At 42.9% G+C, this 25,223-nt stretch overlaps 1 protein-coding gene across 6 annotated transcripts in view; it reads right to left on the bottom strand.

Moving 5' to 3' along the window:
- Positions 1-206: 206 nt before the first annotated feature.
- The window catches only part of LOC115178749 (RNA binding protein fox-1 homolog 2), a 33,358-nt gene continuing 8,341 nt past the window's right edge, over positions 207-25,223 (bottom strand). Inside the window, exons 1-12 of one of the 6 annotated variants that reach the window (XM_029740030.1) lie at positions 22,242-22,698; positions 16,556-16,762; positions 16,271-16,435; positions 15,888-15,941; positions 15,609-15,701; positions 8,694-8,784; positions 8,434-8,517; positions 6,341-6,512; positions 5,906-5,948; positions 3,951-4,042; positions 3,690-3,771; positions 207-3,536 (exon numbers count right to left, since the gene is read on the bottom strand). In XM_029740030.1, the coding sequence (XP_029595890.1) occupies positions 3,492-3,536; positions 3,690-3,771; positions 3,951-4,042; positions 5,906-5,948; positions 6,341-6,512; positions 8,434-8,517; positions 8,694-8,784; positions 15,609-15,701; positions 15,888-15,941; positions 16,271-16,435; positions 16,556-16,762; positions 22,242-22,274 (1,161 nt within the window). In that variant the 5' untranslated portion in view covers positions 22,275-22,698 and the 3' untranslated portion in view covers positions 207-3,491. Of the gene's footprint in view, positions 3,537-3,684; positions 3,772-3,950; positions 4,043-5,435; positions 5,473-5,905; positions 5,949-6,340; positions 6,513-8,433; positions 8,518-8,693; positions 8,785-15,608; positions 15,702-15,887; positions 15,942-16,270; positions 16,436-16,555; positions 16,763-22,241; positions 22,699-25,223 lie in introns of those variants that run through there. The other 5 variants (XM_029740026.1, XM_029740025.1, XM_029740027.1 and 2 more) reach the window with 5 other exon arrangements.

Genomic DNA, 25,223 nt, shown 5'->3' with positions numbered 1-25,223 from the left:
ACATTGACTCTATACCCTGTATATAGCCTGTTATTTTACTGCTGCTCTTTAATTATTTGTTACTTTTATTTTTTACTTAACACTTATTGTTCTTAAAACTGCATTGTTGGTTAAGGGCTTGTAAGTAAGCATTTCACTGTTGTATTCTGCGCATGTGACATAACATTTCATTTGAAATTGGATACCAAAATAACAACATGAAAGTCACAAACCACAACAAAATATTTTTTATAAAAGATTTTATATGGACATTCACTAACAAAATAGCATAATGGCAGCCAAGGGATAAACATGACAGAGGGATAAGAGATTCGTAAAAGGACAGTCACTTCCATTTGGAACCTATAGTGATTAAGAAGAACCACCTCACTGTATAATATCATACAAGGAGCCAAAAAAACATGACAAGGAATGAGCCTACTCCATGGCTCTGTTCCAATATCCACACAAGTATACTACTTAGTATGAAGCACTGTATCAAGGTATGAATTCAAAGTAATATGCTGGTATGGAAATTAGAACGTTGCCATTGTGTTCTTGCCTCGTTGTGGCGGCCATTTTGTTTTGCCCATCACTGGGCCTGAGTCTTTGACAAACAGCACTGTGCTCTTCTTTGCTACACTAGCATCCTAAGCATAAAAAAAGGGCTAGCTGCCTAGCATTCTCAATGGTGTTTATTGGCAAAAGATGACTACTGCAACCGAATGCTGTTGGAGTCTGATCTCAAAAGACAGACAAATCATGCAAAACAGTTAGGTCAGGGGTCTCAAACTCTACTTCCTGGAGAACGACATCATGCTAGTTGCCCATGTTGATTGGTTCAATAGGTTGTCAATCATTTATCCACTTTGCTCTGCGTTTCTCAATTCGGTAACCATAGAAATAGGGCATAAATAACTATCTTTGGCTGTATCTTTTCAGTTATTCATATTTCAGTCCACTTTTGCAATACATGATAATAAAGTCAAATGACCAAAGAAGAAGAGTTTGATCCCTGTTGATGTCTTAGATTAGGTTCACACTGAGAAGAGTGGTACACAGCCAGAAAACCGAAGATAAAATGAAAAATTGAGCAAACATTTCAAAATAAACAATGACTGCAGCATTTTGAAATATTGTTTCATAGTAATTAGTTCATGCCCCACATAACATTTTCTTTGTAAAACTGCTTTGAAACATTTACCATTGTACAAACCAAACGATAACACTTACAACCTTTTGTATACTTGGATCATTCAAAACTGCATGCCCTTTAACCTAGACAACACACGAGTGCTACGCTCTTCACATCCGTTTTAAACCTTAACCGACTAATTTCAGCACTGAAATGTTAGGAGTCTTTGTCTACGACAGATCGACTAGGTTACTTCACCAGGTCAGAAGAAGTGCTTGTCATGCCACCATTCATTCCAAGGTATTTCTGTCTACTTTAAACTTTGGACTTGGAATAAATTGTGAGGCCCGAACATTTCAGCCTTTCCCTATTTTTTGGGGGGAAAATACTCAATCCAATGCTTGCCAACCCCCATCACCCTATTTCAGTCTGGACCAAAAAGTCCTGTTTCTTCCATTGACAATTTTTTTTGATAGTTTAGTTTTTTCGCTCCATAGATATAGAACACTAGATAGGCTGATGTCATAGTGGCATTAGTAGCAGTAAAATGGTTCCCTCCCTCTTTGAAACTACCAAATAGTCCATTCCCCTCTGCCCAAGAAAACAACAATGGAGGAAAAAAAATATCAGATTTCAACTAATCTTGGAGGAAATTAAAATGTCACCTTACTTTAGGAGGAACAACAACATTTAACAATAGAAAAAAATATAACAAGAGCTAATGCAACAAATAAAGACAGCACTTATAATAATAACCACAATAACGATAATATATTTATCATACACATGACTAAAAGTGTGCTTTTCTACAAATCTTTGGAACAAAAAAAAAGGCAAAAACAACCACATTTGGAAATAGAGTATAAGGATATAGAAATATGCACAATAGTATGGTATTTTGCATTAAATATTTTTCATATTGATGGTGTCCCTCTTTCAACGCCTGTTGACAGACTCTCACTATCTATTACCAACGTAGCTATTCTCAGGAAGACTGTACTTGATGTTTACCTGCTCTTCTAAAAGACAGAACAAGTTAGGGAAATCAATCATATAGCCAAATAATACATCTCTATCATAACTTTTCAAAGAAACATAACTGAATAAGTTTATTCTAGGACACTAGGTTCTGGTTGTTTCAATGATATCAGTGATATATTTCTAAGCCTAACATTCACATTCATAATGCAATAAAAAGCTAGCCGGTACCTCTATAGTAGTGATGAAATATTATATAGTTCTGAGTGATTTGTGTATAGCGTGAAGTATTGTGAGAATATGATGTTGTGCACTGGAAGTTTAGTTCGGTATAATATTGTGTTGTGTAGAGGGGACGTGTAGTGTTGCCCACTGTAGTGAACGGCTTACAGATATTGTCTACACTGTAGTCCTTGCCCCTAGACCTCGTTTCTAGGGAAGTGGAAAATGTGTGTAGAGGTGTGCTCAGCGAACCACTGAAACTAACAATTATAACGCAATAAAGACAACGCTATAAATCAGTAATAATAATTTGGTAACTTTTTTTCTCTCTAATTTATTTGCATAATTGTAACAATAAAATGTTTAAAGGTTCGCCATTTTCACGGACTAAGAAAACTTTGAGGTAAGGAACAGCTATGATAATCCTTTTACTGCTCAGTTTGAAGTGAGTAATTTCTAATAGTGTTAAAAAAACATCAGTCCATCCCTCTCTCTGCAATGATGTCATTTCCTCTCTCATACTCCTTCGCCCCACAAGAGGAAACATGGAGTCACATCCTCCATTTTGTTTGCAAATTGTCTTTCTGTTCCAAAATGCTTTTGGTGCTCGGTTGCTGTGGTTTCTCGCTCATTCAGGCTCCACAGACATGCAGACACTGGCAGTCACAGTTCTGTCTTCCATAACTAGGCTCCACCTCCATTCTTGATGTGTGAATTGTGTATAGTACATGCCACATTACACCTTGGCTGTTATACGTGTGGTAGGGGGTTTGTCTCAGTGTTCAGTTAACGGTCCGGACACCAGTTACATGATAGGCTCTGGAGATACGCTAGCTGGGGGCGACCATTCTGTGTCTTGTGCTGCTGAGAGTGTCGAGAGGGAGAAACAGGGGGACTATAATACAGCCGTGCAATGGAAACAAGCGGCCATTTGGTTCAAATACAAGTTCTTTTTTTCTATTTTCTTTTCTTTGTCAAGGCTTTCCACCAGTCTTTAAAACGGCATTCCTATTTTTGTTTGAAGCGAAAAAGAGTGGACAGCAGGAGATTTTGAAATATAAAGGTTTCCATGGTAGGCTACAAACTTGCTGCAATCTCCGTCGTGGACAGCAGAGGGAGCTCTTTTATAGATTGTTCAAACAGGATGAGAGAGAGCTCCTGGGAAATGTGGTTATCTTTAGTAGGGCGCAAATCTACTGTAGCCTCCCCTGTACAGTGTGGCCTGGTAGAGAGAGGAGAGGAGGTAAGATGGCAGTTAGTGGGTTAGTGAATGGCTAGATCTTTACCATAGAAGTAGAATTACTAGAATGGACAATCTAATTCTATGATCTTTTCTTTGTTGTGGCTAGTAATGTAAATAGACAAGCATTCTTACCATAGCTCCTACACCGTAGGCTGCAGCTGTGGCAGGGTTTAGTGCAGCGTGGTAAGGGTCTGTCGTGTACACCCGTCCGTAGCTGGAGACCAGAGATTAGTACATTACAAACCCACAGCTGTGCAACCAAACATGTTCCAGAATAGAAAGTGAAGTAGGCCCACTACTTTTCATTTGAATATGTTAATATATGTTACCTATATAGTCATAGTACGGTGTGCTACTGCTTATTTTGTGTAATATATTGTGTCTATCACTCACCCATCACTGTAGGCAGCTGCTGCGGCAGCCGCTGCTCCTGCAGGACTGGCTACAGCAGTCGGCTGAGCATAGCGATACGCAGCATAGCCACCCTAAAGAAGGAAGGGACAGACAGACAGAGAGAACACGGTTGTTAGTCGATTTTTATCAACTGCCTCACACAATACCCCAGGAATGAATGATAGTGAAGCTATGTTACTTTATAACAGCAGAAAAAGGAGAGAGACTAACACAAGCAGCAACAACAGGTCATCTGGTGCAACATGGCATTCAGAGAATGTAGCAGAGGCCTTTTCCCCGTGTTGGTCTCCCTCCATGACCAACAAAAAACACTAGGGCCTCGGTTTGTGGCAATGATATAGGCCCTGCATCAAGTGTGCTGCAGCTTTCTTCATTCAATTAATCTGATAATTGATGTTTTGTTGGAGATGGAGGGAGAGACAAAGACGGGAGAAAGTGTGCATAACCTCAGGTGTGAAATCTCCTCCTTCCCATCAAAAACACACCGTTAAAGAAAGGGGGATGAATAAACAGGTGATCAGGATCATTATTCCTTTAATGTGGAAAAACGGATGATGAACACACAGAAGACGGCCAGCCAATCCAATTAAGGGTGAGGGGACACATACACACTCGCATGGTCACAACCAATCACTGACGCTGGACAGCATGCACCCCAAACTCAAAACAGAGCAACACACCACTGCCTTCTAACCTACAGATCAGTACAGGACCAAGTCCCAGTATTCAGTAACACACACATCTGCTGGGGTGGGGGGTGGGGGTTAGGAAGAGGAGGATACAGAGAGAGGAGAAGAGAGCAGGAGAATGGGGAAGAGGAGGGGAGAGGGGAATAAGTGTGTCTGCATGCCAACATTGATTCAGTTAGCATGCCACAGGTGGAACAGATATAGGGAGATACCGGGAAGGGGTCAGAATGACTCATTAAGAGGAATATCCATGTCCCTGAGAGTCTGTGGACCTGTGTTGATCCTCAGATCCTGGAGATCCTCTGTAAGCCGTCTTTAAGCTACTCAGCCTCAACTTTCAGAAACCATGTCAGCCATTACTGGCAAAGTGTACCTCTCATTTTGGCTATACTTCATATCTAAGGGTGGCTGTTATAAAGACTGCATAAGAATCGTGGCAAAATCCTATATTGTTTTTATCTGTGTATATGATTTATTGTACTATTCTTTTTTAACTGAACAAAACTTTAAAAATGTCTATGTTATGTCTAATTCCTTTAGAAGGTAATATTGTCATTCCTGTTATAACGATTCCCTTTCTCCCCCGTTCTGCAACTCCACCCATGTCAGAATCCAGTGAGTTAGTAATAGAAACAGAAATAAAGAGGCATTTCAATCTGGGATGGTCAATAAAACACCAGTAGCAGCAGTAGCAGTCAGTCAGTCAGTGGAACGCATAGTAATAGGATGGATGCACACTGGCTGATCACACAGTGACGTGATGATGGGACCCTACCTGGGGCAATCTGCTACTAATGTCCTGAAACACTATTCTACAGAGAGAACAGAGAACAGCTATGGTCAACCTGGTACCACACACACACAATCACACTCCACACGCAGGCAAACGACGCATAGAGCAGTCTATTCATGAATGTATTGAACTATGAGGGCGTGTAGTATAGATCCTGGAAGATTGGACGTTGCACATGGCATGGACCGATTCATATAGCAATATGATTCATCAAGAACAAAATGTGTGCAGTGTGTGTAACAGCTTATTATTGACCTGTCTAATTAAAATAATTGAATGAATAAAAAAAATTAAAAATGTGTGTTAAATTGTAAAGTTTACTACATCACCCACATATACACAGCTCTGTGGATTTGGTCCATGCACGCACGCACGCACGCACACACACACACAGATGGAAGGAGGGAGGGGAAAGGAGAGAATGAAAGAGCGGAGGAGAGAGGTATACTTACATAGAGGTCTGCTGCACCGTAAAACCCTTCCTGATACATCACACTGAGAGAGAGAGGAGGAGGAGGGGAGGAGAGGAAAGACAAGAAAAAGAGAGATGGATAGAAGAGAAGTGATGGATGGTGATTGAGGAGTGGGAGGAAATACAAGTTGTGAGGAGGAGCAGAAAAAAGAAGAGAGAAAAGGGGTGGGTGATTAATACACACACGTGCAACATGCGAGATAAAATACCACTTCTCTTGTTCGGCCAAACGTAGCCCTACAAGTCATATTGGAGTGATTGTGACCACTGTGCAGTAGACCGCAATATTATCTCATGTTCATACAAAGAAATGGTATTTCAGTGCAGCAACAAACTAATGCAATTAATTCAAGTGTATTTGTTATATATCACACCATGCAGTGAAAGTGTGTGTGTTTTATTGAGTAACACCTACCCTGGGTATGTAGGTATAGCTTGCTGGGGTAGGGCTGCCCTGACAGCACTGTAGACCGGCCGGCCACGACCCCGGAGGTGGGCGCCCCTAAAGGTCGCTGCCGCTGTGGCAGCCTGTGCAGCCGCCGCAGGGTACGGGAAACCAGGGACTGAGAGAGACAGGCCAGAGAAATCAGAGAGAGGCAAAAAATAACAAAGAGTTAGTCTACACAAAAGAACAAACAGTCTACAGAAAAGAGAAACAGGCTATTTTGATTATGATGGAGAGCCATTGTGGGGTGAAGAGTCCTAATATAAAGGAATACATATGGGCTAGTCATATCAACATCTCACCAATCTCCTATTCTGATGAAATTAGGATTTAAGATAATGTTAGCATCTCACCAAAACTGATGAAATGAGGACTTACAGTGCCTTCGGAAAGTATTCAGACCCCTTGACTTTTTCCACATTTTGTTACGTTACAGCCTTATTCTAAAATGTATTCAATCGTTTTTCCCCCTCATCAATCTACACACAATACCCAATAATGACAAAGCAAAAACAGGTTTGTTTGCTGAAATATGACATTTACATTAGTATTCAGACCCTTTACTCAGTACTTTGTTGAAGCACCTTTGGCAGCGGTTACAGCATCAAGTCTTCTTGGGTACGACGCTACAAGCTTGGCACACCAGGATTTGGGGAGTTTTTCCCCATTCTTCTCTGCAGATGCTCTCAAGCTCTGTCAGGTTGGATGGGGAGCGTTGCTGCACAGACATTTTCAGGTCTCTCCAGAGATGTTCGATTGGGCCCAAGTCTGGGCTCTGGCTGGGCCACTCAAGGACATTCAGAGACTTGTCCCAAAGCCAATCCTGCGTTGTCTTGGCTGTGTGCTTACGATCATTGTCCTGTTGGAAGGTGAACCTTCGCCCCAGTCGGAGGTCCTGAGTGCTCTGGAGCAAGTTTTCATCAAGGATCTCTCTGTACTTTGCTCCGTTCATCTTTCCCTCGATCCTGACTAGTGTGCCAGTCCCTGCCGCTGAAAAACATCCCCACCACCAAGCTTCACCGTAGGGATGGTGCCAGGTTTCCTCCAGACGTGATGTTTGACATTCAGGCCAAAGAGTTCAATATTGGTTTCATCAGACCAGAGAATCTTGTTTCTCAGGGTCTGAGATTCGTTAGGTGCCTTTTGGCAAACTCCAAGCGGGCTGTTATGTGGCTTTTACTGAAGAGTGGCTTTCGTCTGGCCACTCTATCATAAAGGCCTGATTGGTGGAGTGCTGCAGAGATGGTTGTCCTTCTGGAAGGTTCCACAGAGGAACTCTGGAGCTATGTCAGGGTGACCATTGGGTTCTTGGTCACCTCCCTGACCAAGGCCCTTCTCCCCCGATTTGCTGAGTTTGGTGGGCGGCCAGCTCTATAAAGAGTCTTGGTGGTTCAAACTTCTTCCGGTTAAGAATGTTGGAGGCCACTGAGTTCATTCATTGCTGCAGACATTTTTTCGTACCCTTCCCCAGATCTGTGCCTCGACACAATCCTGTCTCGGAGCTCTACTGACAATTGCGTCGACCTCATGATTTGGTTTTTGCTCTGACATGCACTGTCAACTGTGGGACCTTATATAGACAGGTGTGTGCCTTTCCAAATCATGTCCAATCAGTTGAAATTGCGACACTTGTACTCCAATCAAGTTGAAGAAACATCTCTAAGATGATCAATGGAAACAGGATGCACCTGAGCTCAATTTTGAGTCTCATAGCAAAGGGTCTGAATACTTATGTAAATAAGGTATTTCAATATTTTATTTTTAATACATTTGCAGAAATTTCTAACAACCTGTTTTCGTTTGTTATTATGGGGTATTGTGATGTTATTATGGGGTATTGTGCGTAGATTGCTGGATTATTTTTTTTAATCAATTTTAGAATAAGGCTACAACGTAACAAAATGTGGAAAAAGTCAAGGTCTGAATACTTTCCGTCGACACTGTAAACTAACAATGTTAGCATCTCACCTATACTGATGAAATGAAGACTTAAGCTAACAATGTTAGCATCTCAAAACATCAGCTGTGTTGATGAAATTAGTCTAACAATGTTAGCATCTCACCTGTATAGAGCTCTGGACTGTACATGGCTCCAACCATTGGACTCAACTTCCACCCAGCTGTTGGGGAGTTGGCATTTAGTAGCCCTAATGTAAATTTGAGGAAAAAGAGGATAAGAACTATGAGTAACACTCAACATCTATATCTCAACAAGTTAAACAAACTATGCAATTACACTGATCACATGCAACTACACAGGAACTACATTGCTACTACCGTATTGGTCATATTCAGTAGTTATAACCAGCAATATTATCTTTACCGTAAGGTAGAGCGGCGAGCCCCTCTCCTCCATTAGAATATGGGGTGACCATTTTCTTATTGGTCATCACCCTGGCTGTGGCGTTGTTGACCTGGGTGTCAGAGAGAGGTCAGAGGTCAAGACAACACGACGAGGGGTCACACCGGACCTGAGGGACAAACACGCCCGCTCCATGCACAAACAACATGGGCTCCTCCTGTATACCAAAACCCATAGAAATAGAAGGAATAGAACAGGCTTGGAACCTCTAACCCTGGAAAACTGACTGTTAAACTCAAGGGTACACTCACAATATCTGCCTGGTACTGTGATGTAATAATTTCCATGATAATGTAGACTGTTCATTCAAATAATGCCAACTGATGTTGAGATGTGGCTCATGCAATTGAATGTACTGTATTTTTTGTAATGTCAGTTTTTAAAAATTGTTTAAATCACAGCACAGATTGATGGGTACGCTTCCTGCTTTTACTTACTGCTTTGGTCTTATGGGTACACACGCAATGGCTGGCAGTCCACCCATTATGCCATCACTGACTTGAATGGGGACATCCGTTCTAGTCATTCTATTTCTATGCCCAAACCACACAGTACAGGCACCAACATAACCTTCAGTACTACCGGAACAAATAGGCTCTAGATATTTGAAATATGAGTGCGTCAATACACTTAGAACTGGTTATGACTTTACTAACTCAGATTATTAATACATATGTAACTAACGCAAATAAATTGAGATTAGTAAAAAAACACTAAGTTTGTACTTGCCAACATTTATCTGCTACTGTGAGTCGTATGAATTGAAAAAGTGACAGTAGTGTCTACACTTGGATAAGAGGTTCATTTTTCTGATGTAAAGTGATGGTAATTGATTGATACATGCGTTCTTTTGAAGGAAAAAAAACTAGGAATTTCTGAGTATTCACAATAATTTAACCATTGACAGACACACACACACACACACACACACACACGAGAAAAAAAAGAAAAAAACCACTTCAGATTAAGGCATTCAAAAGAAATCCAAGACCATTCCAGGCATTGCTACCTTTAAAAAGAGGGAAAAGAGAGGGTGAAGAAAGCTTCTGTTGAACACGATGCAAAACATTTCATCACTTGAACAGGTCATACACAGATTACACACAGCCAGTCAATCAAGAGCCCATCACATGACCAGAAGGTGAGCCAAACCAGCCAATCAGCAAGCATCAGATGCAGTATATATAGACCAATCAAAACATTCTGGCAGCCCTCCCAATCAAGTCACATACATCATACAGAGAGGGGGAGAAGAGAGAGCGGGATGCAGGAAGAATAGCCAGTCCACATTAAAAGACATGGGAACACATAAATGATGGGAGGTAAAGAGAGAGTGAGAGAGAAAGAAATGCAAACATTATTTTTCTCATGAACAAAAAAACAAATACCAAGATGCGGAACAAACGAATCAAAACAAAGAAAAAAACGTCTAACCGTTTGCCTACATATAAGATCCAATACATGAGCTGGGATAGAGAGAGGGATGAGACAGAGAGAGGACAGAATAAAGAGATAGAGGATGGGGGGATGCAAATGTCATTCCTCAAAAACCAAATCAAACCATGACCGTGAAACACTGTCAGGCATTGCAATTCAGTGTCGCACTACAAATAACTGGAAGCAGACGCCAATATAACACACCATCCAAAACCAAACCATTGCTCAACATTTTTTTTAAAGAAACTCCGCATGAACAAAATAAAAGTCTGGGCACATAATCCAATTAAATACAATCCTATTGAGAGTCAGATGTGATACTGATGATCGTTTCAAGATGATCTTCTCTCTAGCGGTGGTCTCCATTTGTAACTAGTTTGAAGTATTTTATGTACTCTATATCAGTTGCATATCCTTAGCTTGTACAAAGTGTCATTTTACCTTCGTTTTAATGTGAAGAAGAGACTACTCTCTGCCCTTCGACATCGACAACTACAGCCAGCGCACAAAACCTACTGTCTAGTTACCAAGACTGAATTCTACAACAACGCATTCATGCTTTATCATGCCAATCCACTACTAGTGTACCAAACAAAACTAAAGAAAGGTAGCGAATACATAACAGAGATGACAATGGCACTATATGATACAGACGACAAGAGATAGTCAACCATGCAGGAAGGAAATAGCTCTAGAATTAATGTTTGAATGCAGTTAGAGTGGTGAATGGAATTAATGCATAAAGTGGTAGTCAGTTGCGCTTGCAGATGCGTTTTATATCAGGTTATCTTAATGTTACAGAAAGAGTCTGGAAGGCCATGCGGTCAAATGCCATTGGTTTTCTAATCAGCATTTTATTCGCCAGCTCCACAATCAATCACAGGATTAGCCAATCTGATCCTTTCGATCAAACCCTGCCGGGTCAAGGACACTTTTATCGTATTTTTTGTGTGTGTATGGTGCACTTTATCTTTATTTGGCGGATGGGGGGTGGGGGGTCATTCAAAAATGATGCCATGTGTACACAACTTACCATTGCTGGGGAAACGGTGTGAGGACACGCGAACGGTTACCGTGGAGACTGACAACAACACAGAAATCATCAGGGGGAAATAGAGAAAATATAATAAGAAATTAACCAAAACAAAAACAACCAATGAGGTGATGAAAAGCAACCACCCCCACCCTGATGTACACAGAGGAAGTGATGTCATGAAGTGATGTCACAGGTGATTGGTCACCTTTTGACATAAAGCTGACCTCTATTGATGTAACTACTACAAATACCCAATACAAATGAGCAGATACAGCCATACACATATGGGAGACAGAGAGGGACAGTTGAGGGATCAATCTAGAAGCCTATGGGTCAGGGAGAAGTCACTGCCCAGCTTTCACTGATATTCTAACAACTTTTCAACACATAACCAGTGTTGGGGGTAACGCCTTACAAAGTAACGTGCTACAGTAATAATAATACTTTTTGTGGTAACGAGTAATATATCAGAGTTACTGTTCAAATTGGAGTAATAATATTACAGTTATTTTTGTTATCATTCCCTTCCTATTATATTTATTGATCCAAATAAATGTGAGATTATTATTCTCTCTGTTGGTGCAATATATATACCTTTTTTTTTTTATCCTCTCATCATGTTCCTGTTTATGCATGCACACACTACTACTAACTGCTTAAGTGAGGGCGATGGTAAAATGGCAGAAGCGTCTAAAACACTTACTTTGCCAGCCTGGAAGTACTCCCATTAATTTAATTTGGTACGACAAGATGACAAGAATAACACAGTCAACTCTGCCCAGGTGAGAAACACCTGACTTTGCTGCTGAAGATGACTGTGAGCCTACCTCATTCAAACAACCAAGGTTTGATTCTAATGGTTCAGGAGGACAGGCTGTAACCCAGGGAGAGCTGAACCAGCTCGTAGCTGGGTATGTAGTAGGGGAAATGCTGCCCTTATCCACAGTAGATATTGTGTCTGTCATTATTAGGCTAATTGTGTTGGTGCATAGGCCTACGTAGGGTAACGTTGACATTGTTTACATTGAGTGAGGAAGCGCAGCGTTTTGGGATGTAACAAAAGTAATAAAGAGAAGTGTAACTAATTACTTTTTCCAGGAAGTAATAAGTAATTCATTAATGTTGAAAGAAGTAATAGATAATAACTTTTTTTTTGTAAAAAACCCAACACCGCACATAACAAAATACTCTATTGGAGTACACTTAAAAATGAGAATGGACAGACGGAGAGAGGGGTATATTGACTAGGCTTGGGCAGTATACCATTTATACCGTATACTAGGGTATTTGGAAAAAGCCACAGGATGTTTTTTTCAATACTCTCAAAATTATTTATTTGAAGTTTTTGAATAAATTGGAATATTTGCAGTAACTTTAAGTTAATACCGGAAGTCAACTTGTGCAATACGTTCGGCGATAAAGCAGATTGCATTCTTCATTTCACCGGTCACATTATTTTACGTTCTGAAGTTTACCGCAGTTCCTCAGAACAGTTGAGCCAGTCAAGTGTTTGTTTGTAAATGGCAGAGGTGTGGACTTGAGTCACAAATATGATGACTTGCAACTCGACTTTGACTTCAACACCAATGACTCGTGACTTGACTTGAGCCTTATGACTCGACCTGACACCCTCCCCAAGCCCAAATATAAAAAATGCTGCTATTAAAAAAAGTGTGCAGCGCATCAACTCTTCATTTAACGGATTACAGTTTGAATCAGACATCAACCAATCAAATTGTGCGAGCTGAGAAAAAGTGGTGCGTGGCAGTGCAGAGGAACGTCGGCGGGTGAATTCAGATGGAGCCCTTAGAAAGATTATACCCAAAATTATTATTTTTGGATATAAAGACGACGCTGTATCAACAAAAAGCGGATTGCAACTTGCAAAACATGCAGGAAGAAAATTACAGACGGAGGCGCAACAATTTCCAAAGTTGTTCGACATTTGAAGCTGCACAAAGAACGGTAAGTCGTGGCTAATATAGCCGACAGCTATATATTTTCTTACTTTACTGGTGTCTCATGTAGGCTAATGTAACGTTAAATCAATGAGCCTCCACACAGTCAGTCAGTGCGGGAACGGGATCATTGCACCCAAGATTGAGCTACAACTGGCTAGGCAGTTGGTGGCCTAAATCCTGCCTGATGTTCCTAAAACAAGGTTGGGCGATTGTGTACAAGCCTACATCACTATTGGGGGGGGGGGCTACCCATGTATTTCCATGGAAATATAACGTTTATTTGGAAAGTAATAAATATAGTTATTTTTAAAAGCATTCATGATTTGCGTAAATGTAATATACTAACTATTACTCTTGTTAAAAATATGAAATGGTATTACATTTGGTGAAGAGCACATTATAACTTGTTTAGGACTCGAAACGCAAAGTTCAAGACTTGAGACTTGACTTGATACTTGACGGTCTTGACTTGGGACTTGAGTGCTAAGACTTGAGACTTACTTGTGACTTGTAAAACAATGACTTGGTCCCACCTCTGGTGAATGGCACAACAGGAGACAGCGAGAGCTGGTGAGACCATTGCGTTGTATATCTATCGGCCAGTCACTGTTGTGCGCCGCACGAGGTGATGAAGTTACGCTCATACAATTCACTACGAAATGTTTGCCATCAGATATCTTATAACGGCTTTCTGCCGTGTGTGAGAAGTCAAAGAGCTCTTGGTTAGTTATCTGTACAGCTGTGCTTCCTACTAGCAGGTTTTTTCCTCCTCCGTTCTTCTCACCTCTGCTGGATCTTCTTTCAGAAAAGCATGCATCACAACTTTGTTCATTTGCACAATGTCTCTCGTTCACCTTCGCTTGTACAAGACCACACGCAACGAAAATGACATTCGGTAGCTACGAGCTATGACTGTATAACTTTATGAGCTGGATTTGCTGGTCTTTGCAATTAGTTTGTTGTTAGCATTCTAGTAATAGACGCCCAATGGGCTTTTTGCTGCGTTTTTAGTGCCCCTTGTGTGCTATGCCGGTAATACCGTAAATCCTGGGATGGCAGGTAGAACGGTATGAAAATCTGGATACCGCCCAAGCCTAATATGGACAGCTGTGGAGGGTCACAAACAAACACAGGTTGATATAAGGGGAGAAAGACAAACGAGGATAGACAGACCGACCGGCATGAAGATAGAGAAAGAGTGGAGAAAGAGATGGAGCAGAACAGAAAAGGGGGGAAAGGAGAGGAAGACAGCCGTATCATAGTCACTCTCTACATCTCTCTCTCTCTCCCCCTGTATTTCTCTTTCTCACCCACACGTTTAGGCCCACATTCACACAACAGAGGAGTGCATAACAGTTGAGAGCATGCAGAAGAGCTCAAAATAAAGCATGGATCTAAAACCAGGAGCCAAAGCGATGGCAGAGCATGAGGTGTTTTCCTTCCAAGATCTTCCAGGTCATGCTGACAAAGTGAAACAGAGGCATCGCAGCGAAACTCATTCCCATTACACCAGGTATTACTCTTGGAAAGGGGGATGCAAGTGAGGGTATGAGGTGTGGGCTGCCTTTATTTAATGAGTGATATATAGACCCCAAAAATCACCAGTGAATCTATAAGCAGCAGATCAAACACTTCACCACCACACTCCCTCAGGGCAGTCTCATACCAATACCTGCACCTGCCAACACCTAATGCATGCAGCAATGTCAACATACAGAAACGTAATCAAACTACTTCAATACTGTGCACTGACTCACAATCAAGCACACAGGTATCTGAATGTAGGGGAAAGAAAAGGCGGCAATCTTTTATGATGTCACATCACCTGACCGGTCTTCTGAAACACGATTGGTAGCCCATGCAAGAGAATCGCTCACAAACACCAGCAAGCATGGTTGTTTGTCAGAAGAAGAAAATAAGGAAGAGAGGAGAGGGAGACGTCCCCTCTAAAATAGTGAACACCAATAAAGCCCGGATTCTGATCGTGGAAGTGATGATGGATATAAAGAAGGGGTGCAGCAGAGAAAACAAGATACTCCCTCTCGCATGCTGTGTCATAAGCAGCGCCCAGAGGCACAGTGTGTAAAGGTTTCATGTGAAAACACTGTTCCCAGACCATTTTGTTGCCAAACCACCCAGCATGCTTTGCAATTCAGGCAGACCCATAAAGCTGAAGATCAAAACGTGCAAATGGACAGTGCACGAAACAGGACGTGATGTAAAACCAAGACATCGTGCGCATCAATCTTTCTGTGAGGCACCACCGCACCATGCTGGAAGGGGGTTATTATAACACTAAACACAAACAGACTCCCCGAAACCATTTGAGACAGTTCAACTGGAGATGGAAGAGCATAGTAAGCCAACCGGACCTCATTTCACTGCTGAACATGGGACAAAGACGAAAAACAAAATGGCCACCGTTCTTGGAGGGTAAATTACCTCAACCTTGCGTCCTTCCACCAGAGTTCCGTGGAGAGCGGCTCTGGCCTTCTCAGCGTCCGCGCTCGTCTCAAACGTCACAAAGCCAAAACCCTAGAGAGGGAATGGGGTTTAGGGTTGGAAAGAGATGGGGATGGAGAGAAAACGAGAGGGTTGGAATATAAGAGAAGGATAAGGGAGATGAAGAAATATGCGTGAGCTATGTCCATTCTGTGCAGAGTATTATGTAATGTAACTTAAAATGAACAGGTTTGGTATTTTGATGTGTACATGTCATACCTTCGATCCTCTCTCGTTGAATATGATCTCTACATCGAGGATCTTTCCAAATTGCTGTAGAAAAAAGGGGGGGGCAGCATCAATAAGCATGGCACTGCAAACTACTGCATTGAAAATGAAATACAGAAATTGAACACAAGGCGTCAGTATTGTACGCGACATATAAACTAGCAGAAATCATGCTGTACTTTTTAATGATCAGTTCTATTCCTCTTAGTGCCTCTCTTAATTCTCTGCTCCATGTTAAGGAAGCTTTACTAAAACACCCATTTAAAAAGTCCTAAAATGGATGTAGCAATCACAGATTGCTCCTTTAAATCACTAACTAATCTAGAATGTCAGGGTTGTGGATGAGGAAAAGGACAATATTCCTGGTCTCGTACCCCAAACATCTGCCGGAGGTCAGGGTCTCTGAAGCGGAAGGGAATGTTGGAGACGTGGAGGCGTTTGGGGGTCCCCTTCTCGGAGTCGTCCCCTACGGACCCCCCGCCACCACCACCTCCTGTACCCACCAACTGGTTATCAATCTGGGACGCCACATCTGACTGCTGTGAGATAGAGAGAGAGAGAGGGAAAGTAGGGATTTAATAGACACTTACTCCCTCATTCACAGCGTGAAACAAACTCACTTGTAAAGTTTGTGCAAATAAAAACCCCAACAAACTCACGTGGGTCGTTAAGCTGTTTGGGACGCTTGTCGGAGTGTTAAGGCCTGCCTGTCCGGCCTCCACCGACCCCTGGATGGCCCCTGCGGCGTACAGACTGGCCCCGTACTCCAGGGCCAAGCCGTTCTGGGGGGGAGGAGGGGGAGGGGGGAAGGCGGAGAAGGATGGGGGGATGAGACCCTCTTGACCACCTGCTGCATCCTGAGAGCCCTGAGGATGGGTGGGAGAGAAAGAGAGAGAGAGGTGAGTGGTCTTAAGTAACTGGCTGGCTATACTCCACCATATTCCTTTACCGACAGAGAGCCAGAGAGAGAGCCTGAGAGAGAGCCTGAGAGAACATCGCTAAGGGTAAGACCACTTTCCCCAAGAGGTTCAGTTTAAAAGGCTTACAGGCACGGATATTATATTTCCATACCCCCGGTGTGTGTGTGTGTGTACTGTTGTCCATTAAATATTCACTACAGACCCATCTATTATTGAGGGGGTCAGCAGCTTCCACACAGAGAAGCAGCACAATGGATGGCGACGCCCACACACAGACACACACAGATACACAGACACACACAAACACACACACCTCAACACACTAACTCTGACACGCAAACGCCCACATGCCTAAACATTCAAAGGCTGACTGTTGGATAACGGCTGTGCTATAATCTAATGCCCACAACTACCCGAAATACCCTCATAAACACACACACACCACAGTGCATTCCTGGCTTACTGGCAGAGGGGCATCGCTACCCTAAATGGAAATGGTGAGAGTGCTGAAAGAGATGACGGAGAGACAAGAGGAGGAGAGGAAAGGGGGGTGGGATATGGAGAGGGAAAGGACAGGAGAGGTGAAGACTGACAGAAAAGTCCTGCTACTAATCCATGAAATACTAGATTCAACGTGTTTTATTCATTTACTATATCAGACTGCTAGAAACGGGTTTGGCTTAGATTGTTGACAACATATAACTACATATAGTCTCCAAATGTTTATTGAAAACAAATACATTTGCACAATGAGCTCTTGTTGTCTCTCAAATACATTGTTAGTTGTAGGTTAGATAGCTAGCAAATGTTTTGCCATATTAGCATTCACATGAAATGAGTCAAAACAAGACACGATATCACAGCCGTGGTCCCATGTGGCTCAGTTGGTAGAGCATGGTGCTTGCAACGCCAGGGTTGTGGGTTCGACTCCCACAGGGGACCAGTACGAAAATGTATGCACACTACTGTAAGTCGCTCTGGATGAGGGCGTCTGCTAAATGACTTCAATAACAAGAAATCTATCAGAATGTCAGCTTGTTGTCATTGTTGATAGCTAGCTGACTATTTTTGTGACGTTGTCTATAGATAATGACAAGCATCAGTTGATATAATAATAATGGTGTGATATCTAAAACACAACATCTGTCTGTGTGTGTCTGTGTGTCTGTGTGTCTGTGTGTGTGTGTGTGTGTGTGTGTGTGTGATGGGGTGAAGCGTTTCCCTGCTGTGTGGTACAATACATCAAGAGTCCCTGAGGGAGTGTTAGGACAGAGTGTGTGTGTGCCATCTGTTTAAGCTCCTGGCCTTTCACTGCCTTGCACCTGTGACAAGCTGGGGACACTGTGCAAGCCTGGGTCATTTTGATTCTTACAGAACAGAAAAATAAAGACAAAAAAAAAAACAGGGCAACCCCCAAGCCCCTTTCCCACTGTACATGTTTCTAACCGTGGGTTGTTCTATGTAGACTTGGAAAAAACCTTGAAGCTAAAATATTGGCAAATAATATCCCATTCTATTCCCTTTCCTTGCTTTTCAATTCTGCCAAACAGAAACTGAAAAATAGAGCAACCTTGAGCCTTCCATTTTAGCTGAACGACTGCATGACCTTTCAAAGAGAATATTAATGTTCCATTTTCCACACAGGCCATACACAGCCCTGATACTGCACACCATGGGTATCTCCCAAATGGAGCCCTGTTCCCTGTATAGTGCACTTCTTTTGACCAGAGCCCTGTGGGCATCAACTGGAATGGTCTCCTGGTCTGTCAGGATCGCCTTGTTATGTGATTTAGACTAAGATGCTTTGTCATTCTCTCTGGATAAGAGCATCTGCTGAATACATACATAGGTTGCGTAACGAAGAGAGGGATGGCTGAGAGAGGGATGGAGAAAGAGAGGGAGAGATAGTCACTCTGATGTGGGGTGTCCTGTAGACAGATGTGTCACGCATCTTGTCAGCACACACTTGTAAACGCGCGTGTGTGTGTGTCCCTGGTTGTGTAAGCTTATGCCGTCAGTTCAGCGGAGCCCGTGATTCAGAGGCAGACGCTGCAGCGGACTTACTTTCGGGTCAGTTAGCACCGGCTAGCTAGTGTGTTTGAGGAGCCTGGCATGTTAGAAAATGCACTCCTCTGCCCTGTCTGACTGCAGCAGTGTCACTGTGTGCGCGTGTGTGTAGATAACTGCAGCTAACCAGGCCAGATCTAGGCCTTTTGACATGAATAATGACTTTTCAGGGACCTCTTTGTCTAATGGGTGTATGGCATAAGTCTACAGTCTAATTCTAAAGAACTGGAGTGTATGAAGAATGGGGGTAGGTGGCATTCAATGGATACTACTGAACTGTAGATGATGCAGGAATTGAAAGGTGCAGTTCTGTTGTCAGTACATTAGAGACGGAACTTAACAGTATACAATTCAAAATACTATTTCTTAAATTCTTGGCACGTTTACCAGCGATCTACACATTCCTAACATAAAGAACTGCAGAAGAAACCCTTCCCTTCCTTCCTTGTTAAATAATTCCATCCTCCTAAGCCGCCCCCTCTCCCCATCACTCTCCTCCCTCCCACTCTCTCTCCTCCTGCTGCTGCTGTTCTCCCTGTCCTCCCCCTCAACTCCACCCTTTTTTTTCCTCCCTCGCTTCATTAAATCCAGACGGGACCCTTGCATCCACCCCCCCAGTCAACCTCGCTGCCAGGCAGCCTCGTAGCAACAGAACATTAGCTCGCCCCGTAAACTCCTCCCACTCCACATTTCCTTATAGGGTAACATGTCTGCTTGTCATGAAGCCCCTCTCATTCCGCCCCCACATCAATTTCCTTGTAGGGACTTATGCATGCTCCCGATTATCACGTGCACACCACGTTCTCTGTCATCTCTCCTGTATTGTGTCTGGTATTAATGGTCTGTTGGGCTCCGGTGCAACTCTTTATGAAAAGGTACACATTCAAGACAGACATGGTTGACAAGATCTGTCGGTTAATATTGCTTTACCGTACCGCTTGTCAACCATGCAACTATGCACGCAACCCCAGACAAACAAACAAACACACACACACACACACAGGTGAACACACAAACAGGAGTCTATTGACACTACATATGACGTTCCTCCTCTTCTAACACATTGTCATTGATCACGGAACTAGTTTGTCTTGTTCAGAAGACAGGAAGTGCTCAATACCAATCTGAGTCTCACATGGCCAACGTGTCCATGTGTGTACATAAGCTAGTGCCTAGATGACTGTTGTACTGTCAATCACACTGTGCACTGAGTGGTTGGAACAAGGCTTGTCGGGATTTCACATCCTGCCCTCCTTTGGAAAGTGCATCATTAGTTTTCAATAGCAAATCAGTTTAGCGCTGCCAGAGAGTGGATACAAATGAACATTCAAAATGGACCTCAGCAAAGAAGACTTCCACGATCCCAATAGTAGAACGGTTTTGCAGTGTTAACTGGACCCATTAAATAATCCATTATTATTACATTTGAAGCATGGCTCAGGACATTGTGTATCCTTCATGCCCATGTGGGCCTGAGCAAAGTTGTTACACTTCCTAGAGGCACTTCACGCCTACCTCGATCAATGAATGATCGTCATAGCAACAACACTAATAGACCATTTTGAAGAAAGGGGGCAGAATCATAAATCACCGGTACTGCCTTCGAAGAATGTCAAGAGCTTTTGACCTCCATAGTTTAAGAAAGTGTGTGTGGTGAGCCAGGTAGGCGTCCCTCCCATGCCTTAGGGCACACGCTTGGGTGGGGCTCTGCAAATATTTCTCAATTTCTCCAACCCTCTCTCGGTGCTAGGCTATCCCTATTAGCACAAAGAGCTCTGTAGTAAAAGCACACCTTAAAACAGAAGCTATAAATTTACTGTGCCAGTGCTTCTCCACAAACAAATAAAAATCCCCCTTTCAAGTGAATTGCAACTTTGGATCCACAGAACTGCAATGTCAGCGATTCAGCGTTCTATTACGTCACGCAAAAAACTAGCTTTATCCAGTGAGCTATCCATCTCACTGTCTAGATTATATGTCCACACCCATCTACCTCCCTTATCCATATATATTTCTCTATCAGTCCATCTGTGTATAATCTATCCTTTAGGAACAACTATGACTCCTATGGGCCTTCCTGCAAAGACAAAAGGTGGGCTGTCTGTCACCTTTCATTTCAATTTACATTCTTCTGTTTCCCCTCTCTCTGTCCCATCCCCCTCTTTCTGGGGCTCTTAAAGGAAAACATTGAGATAACAGCTGCTTGGGCCCCAGGGAGAGGCACAGGGAAAGGAGGTCAAACAGTAAAGGGAGCAGGATTCAAAAGGTACTGCTGAAAGAAGTGTACAGGCCAACGCATGAATGCAGGCAGAGCACTAACCAGGGTTGTCACTCAGACACAGGTGGAACACACTGATGGGACCACTGAGTCACCCCTCAAATATAATGATATGACGATAGTCTGACACACACACGAGAGTCTCGACCTTCAACAGTGTGTGTGTGAGAGGGAGAGTGTCTCTCAGAGAAATAAGAGTGAGGGTGTATTGGTTGAGAAAAAAAGAGGGCAAGACAGCGAGAGAAACAGAAAGAGACCGGCAGAGAGTGAAACAGAGCGAGAGAGAGAACTGTTCTTGGGGCACCTGTCCCTTTCGCTCAGAGCATAGAGGGATACGTATACACACAGCTGCAGAATTTCTTTACCCACATTTGCTCTCCTCCCTCCTATTCCCCCTCTCCTCCCTCCTATTCCCCCTCTCCTCCCTCCTATTCCCCCTCTCCTCCCTCCTATTCCCCCTCTCCTATACGCAAACATGTCTTGAGGTTTACTCAGCCCCCGAGGATAGTGCAGGCTAGAGGCCTGTACTTACACGGTAGTCTTATTCTCCCACACGTACACATCCCTTTCCCTCTTCTCCAGAATTGCAGGAACAAATATTCCCGTCCATATGTGCTCCATATAAACATAAATGCTACGAAGCATGAATTGAGAAGCCAGAGTGCAAATGTAGCTAGTGAACGTATCTGTTAGCACTAGAGGCCCAGGGCAAGAGAACAGATGCCATGACAATACGGTACAGCAAAGCTCACACAGCATATTATAATACAGATTCTATCTTCAAAGGCTCCCATCTCTGTCCCTCTCCTAGTGCAGCGCAGTATTCCAGTGTTGATTTCCTATTTACCGATGCTTCTGACTGATGATTGGGTGGAAAGCCATGCATGAAATGGTCTCACTAGCACACCGCTCAAGTAAAAGGGGTCAAACAACGCTTGGCATTTGCGCTGAATTAAGAATCACTGCTGCTAAAGAACAGACAAACCTAGTTTATGTAATTTAATTGTTGTTCTTTTAAAAATAGCAACCGCAACACAGTAGAATAAACCTTGCAGAGGGGATTTCAAGATAGGAACTCACCGACAACACGGAAGGATAGTACAGTCCCATCATCGTATTTGTGCAAAAACTTGAAATATCCGTTTATCCTCTCTCCTTTCCTCCTCTCTATCCGAGTACGTGTCCCCTCTTCCAGCTCACTCTCCCGTCTATCTGTCGCTCTTCACAGATTCAAAATCTCCCTCCTCTTCCCTCGCTTGCTCCGTATACCATGCCAATCCCCCCTCCCCACCTCCTCCGCTCTCTCTGTCCCTGTCACTCTCCCTCGTTTACTTTTTTTCTCTATTGTGCTTTCCTTTCCCTCAACCCCCAGCCTTCTGTTTCTCTGTCGTGCCGTTGCCTGTTCACTGCTCATCCCTCTCTCTCTCTCCCCCTCTTTCACCCAGATAGCCTGATGCTCCCCAGCCACACTTCCTCCTCCCCTCCCTTTACGCCGCCTCCTTTCCCTTGCTGTCACACCTGCAAACTTTCCCCTCCCCTACTTCTCTCTCTCCCTCCGTGTCGCAGTATCTCCCTCCCCCCCGTTCTCTTTCTCTCCATGTAGGTGAGTTAAACTGGGGCTGCTCGCACCACTGGGAGACTAAAGAGAGAGAGACTACAGAGTGAGCGAAAGAGCTTTGTTTCCCTCCTTCCTCTCCTTTCTGTTTTTCTCACACTGTCTCTTCGTCTCCTGCGTGACACTCTCTAGGCTCTTCCATCGGAAAGTCTTTGATCACCTCGTCTCATGCTGTCAGTGACAGTTTAGCAGCTCTCCCCCAGGGAGCTTTGTGAGCGACTTCTCATCATCTCAAGTTTTTAACCTCTTCAGGCCAACATCCACTCACGATACCACTGTGGTCCAAATGGCTTTTTCCTCTATACTGCTTCCTTGAGGAAGAGTAATTTAAGAATGGACAAATTGTAAGTATTTTCAGTTAAAAGACACCATGCCATCGTTTTCCTTTAGCTGTCATTCCACACTACACAGAGGTATACAGTAAGTGGACATGAGGACAGTCTGTATTCTTCTATTTGGCCACAGAACAACAACCAAGGATATAGAGATGTATAGATAGTGGAATGGGAATATCCATCCTAGTAATTCTAATTCCATGCATACATTGTCAACCATGTAAAACGTTCATGATGAATGATGTTACACGGCATCTGTAGCGCGAGGGAGCGAGGGATAAAGAGAGAGGGATGGGGGGATTATGGAAAGAGCATGGAGGATGATCTGAGGATTAACAACACCAACTAAACCACCTAATAACACAATCAGCCTCTAAAACACACCCAGGTAAACACACTGGACATACGGTACACACACACACACACACACACATATTTATGAGGTAGGCCCCTATGTATTGTTTTTATTGTCATATGGGCTGTGTTGACTGTAGGGCGCACACACACACAGTTTGTATCTCAGTTAGTAGTGTTTCCACTAGGATTTATTTCAGCAGCGGTGGCAAATACTTTATATCTGGTTCAACTTTACATTGAAAAAGACCCCGATAATTATTTCAAAATAAAATAATTATACATACAGTTGAAGTCGGAAGTTTACATACACTTAGGTTGGAGTCATTAAAACTTGTTTTTCAACCACTCCATAAATTTCTTGTTAACAAACTATAGTTTGGCAAGTCAGTTAGGGCATCTACTTTGTGCATGACAAGTAATTTTTCCAACAATTGTTTAGACAGATTATTTCACTTATAATTCACTGTATCACAATTCAGCAGTTTACATACACTAAGTTGACTGTGCCTTTAAACAGCTTTGAAAATTCCAGAAAATGATGTCATTAGAAGCTTCTGATGGGCTAATTGACATAATTTGAGTTAATTGGAGGTGTACCTGTGGATGTATTTCAAGGCCTACCTTCAAACTCAGTGCCTCTTTGCTTGACATTATGGGAAAATCAAAAGAAAATCAGGCAAGACCCCAGAAAATTATTTTTGTAGACCTCCACAAGTCTAGTTCATCCTTGGGAGCAATTTCCAAACGCCTGAAGGTACCACGTTCATCTGTACAAACAATAGTACACAAGTATAAACACCATGGGACCACGCAGCCATCATACCGCTCAGGAAGGAGACGCGTTCTGTCTCCTAGAGATGAACGTGCTTTGGTGCGAAAAGTGCAAATCAATCCCAGAACAGCAAAGGACCTTGTGAAGATGCTTGAGGAAACAGGTACATCAGTATCTATATCCACAGTAAAACGAGTCCTATATCGACATAACCTGAAATGCTGCTCAGCAAGGAAGAAGCCACTGCTCCAAAATCACCATAGAAAAAAGCCAGACTACGGTTTGCAACTGCACATGGGGACAAAGATCGTACTTTTTGGATAAATGTCCTCTGGTCTGATTAAACAAAAATAGAACTGTTTGGCCATAGTGACCATCGTATGTTTGGAGGAAAAAGGGGGATGCTTGCAAGCCGAAGAACACCATCCCAACCGTGAAGCACGGGGTGGCAGCATCATGTTGTAGGGGTGCTTTGCTGCAGGAGGGACTGGTGCACTTTACAAAATAGATGGCATCACGAGGAAGAAAAATTATGTGGATATATTGAAGCAACATCTCAAGACATCAGTCAGGAAGTTAATCTTGGTCGCAAATGGGTCTTCCAAATGGACAATGACCTCAAGCATATTTCCAAAGTTGTGGCAAAATGGATTAAGGACAACAAAGTCAAGGTATTGGAGTGGCCATCACAAAGCCCTGACCTCAATCCTATAGAAAATGTGTGGGCAGAACTGAAAAAGCGTGTGTGAGCAAGGAGGCCTACAAACCTGACTCAGTTACACCAGCTCTGTCAGGAGGAATGGGCCAAAATTCACCCAACTTATTGTGGGAAGCTTGTGGAAGGCTACCCGAAACATTTGACCCAAGTTAAACAATTTAAAGGCAATACTACCAAATACTAATTGAGTGTATGTAAACTTCTGATCCACTGGGAATGTGATGAAAGAAATAAAAGCTGAAATAAATCACTCTACACTATTATT

Source organism: Salmo trutta, chromosome 38 (assembly GCF_901001165.1).
Source record: "Salmo trutta chromosome 38, fSalTru1.1, whole genome shotgun sequence".
Lineage (NCBI taxonomy): Eukaryota > Metazoa > Chordata > Actinopteri > Salmoniformes > Salmonidae > Salmo > Salmo trutta.
Note: the sequence above shows the minus strand (reverse complement) of the source record. Positions and strands in the feature narration are given on the sequence as shown.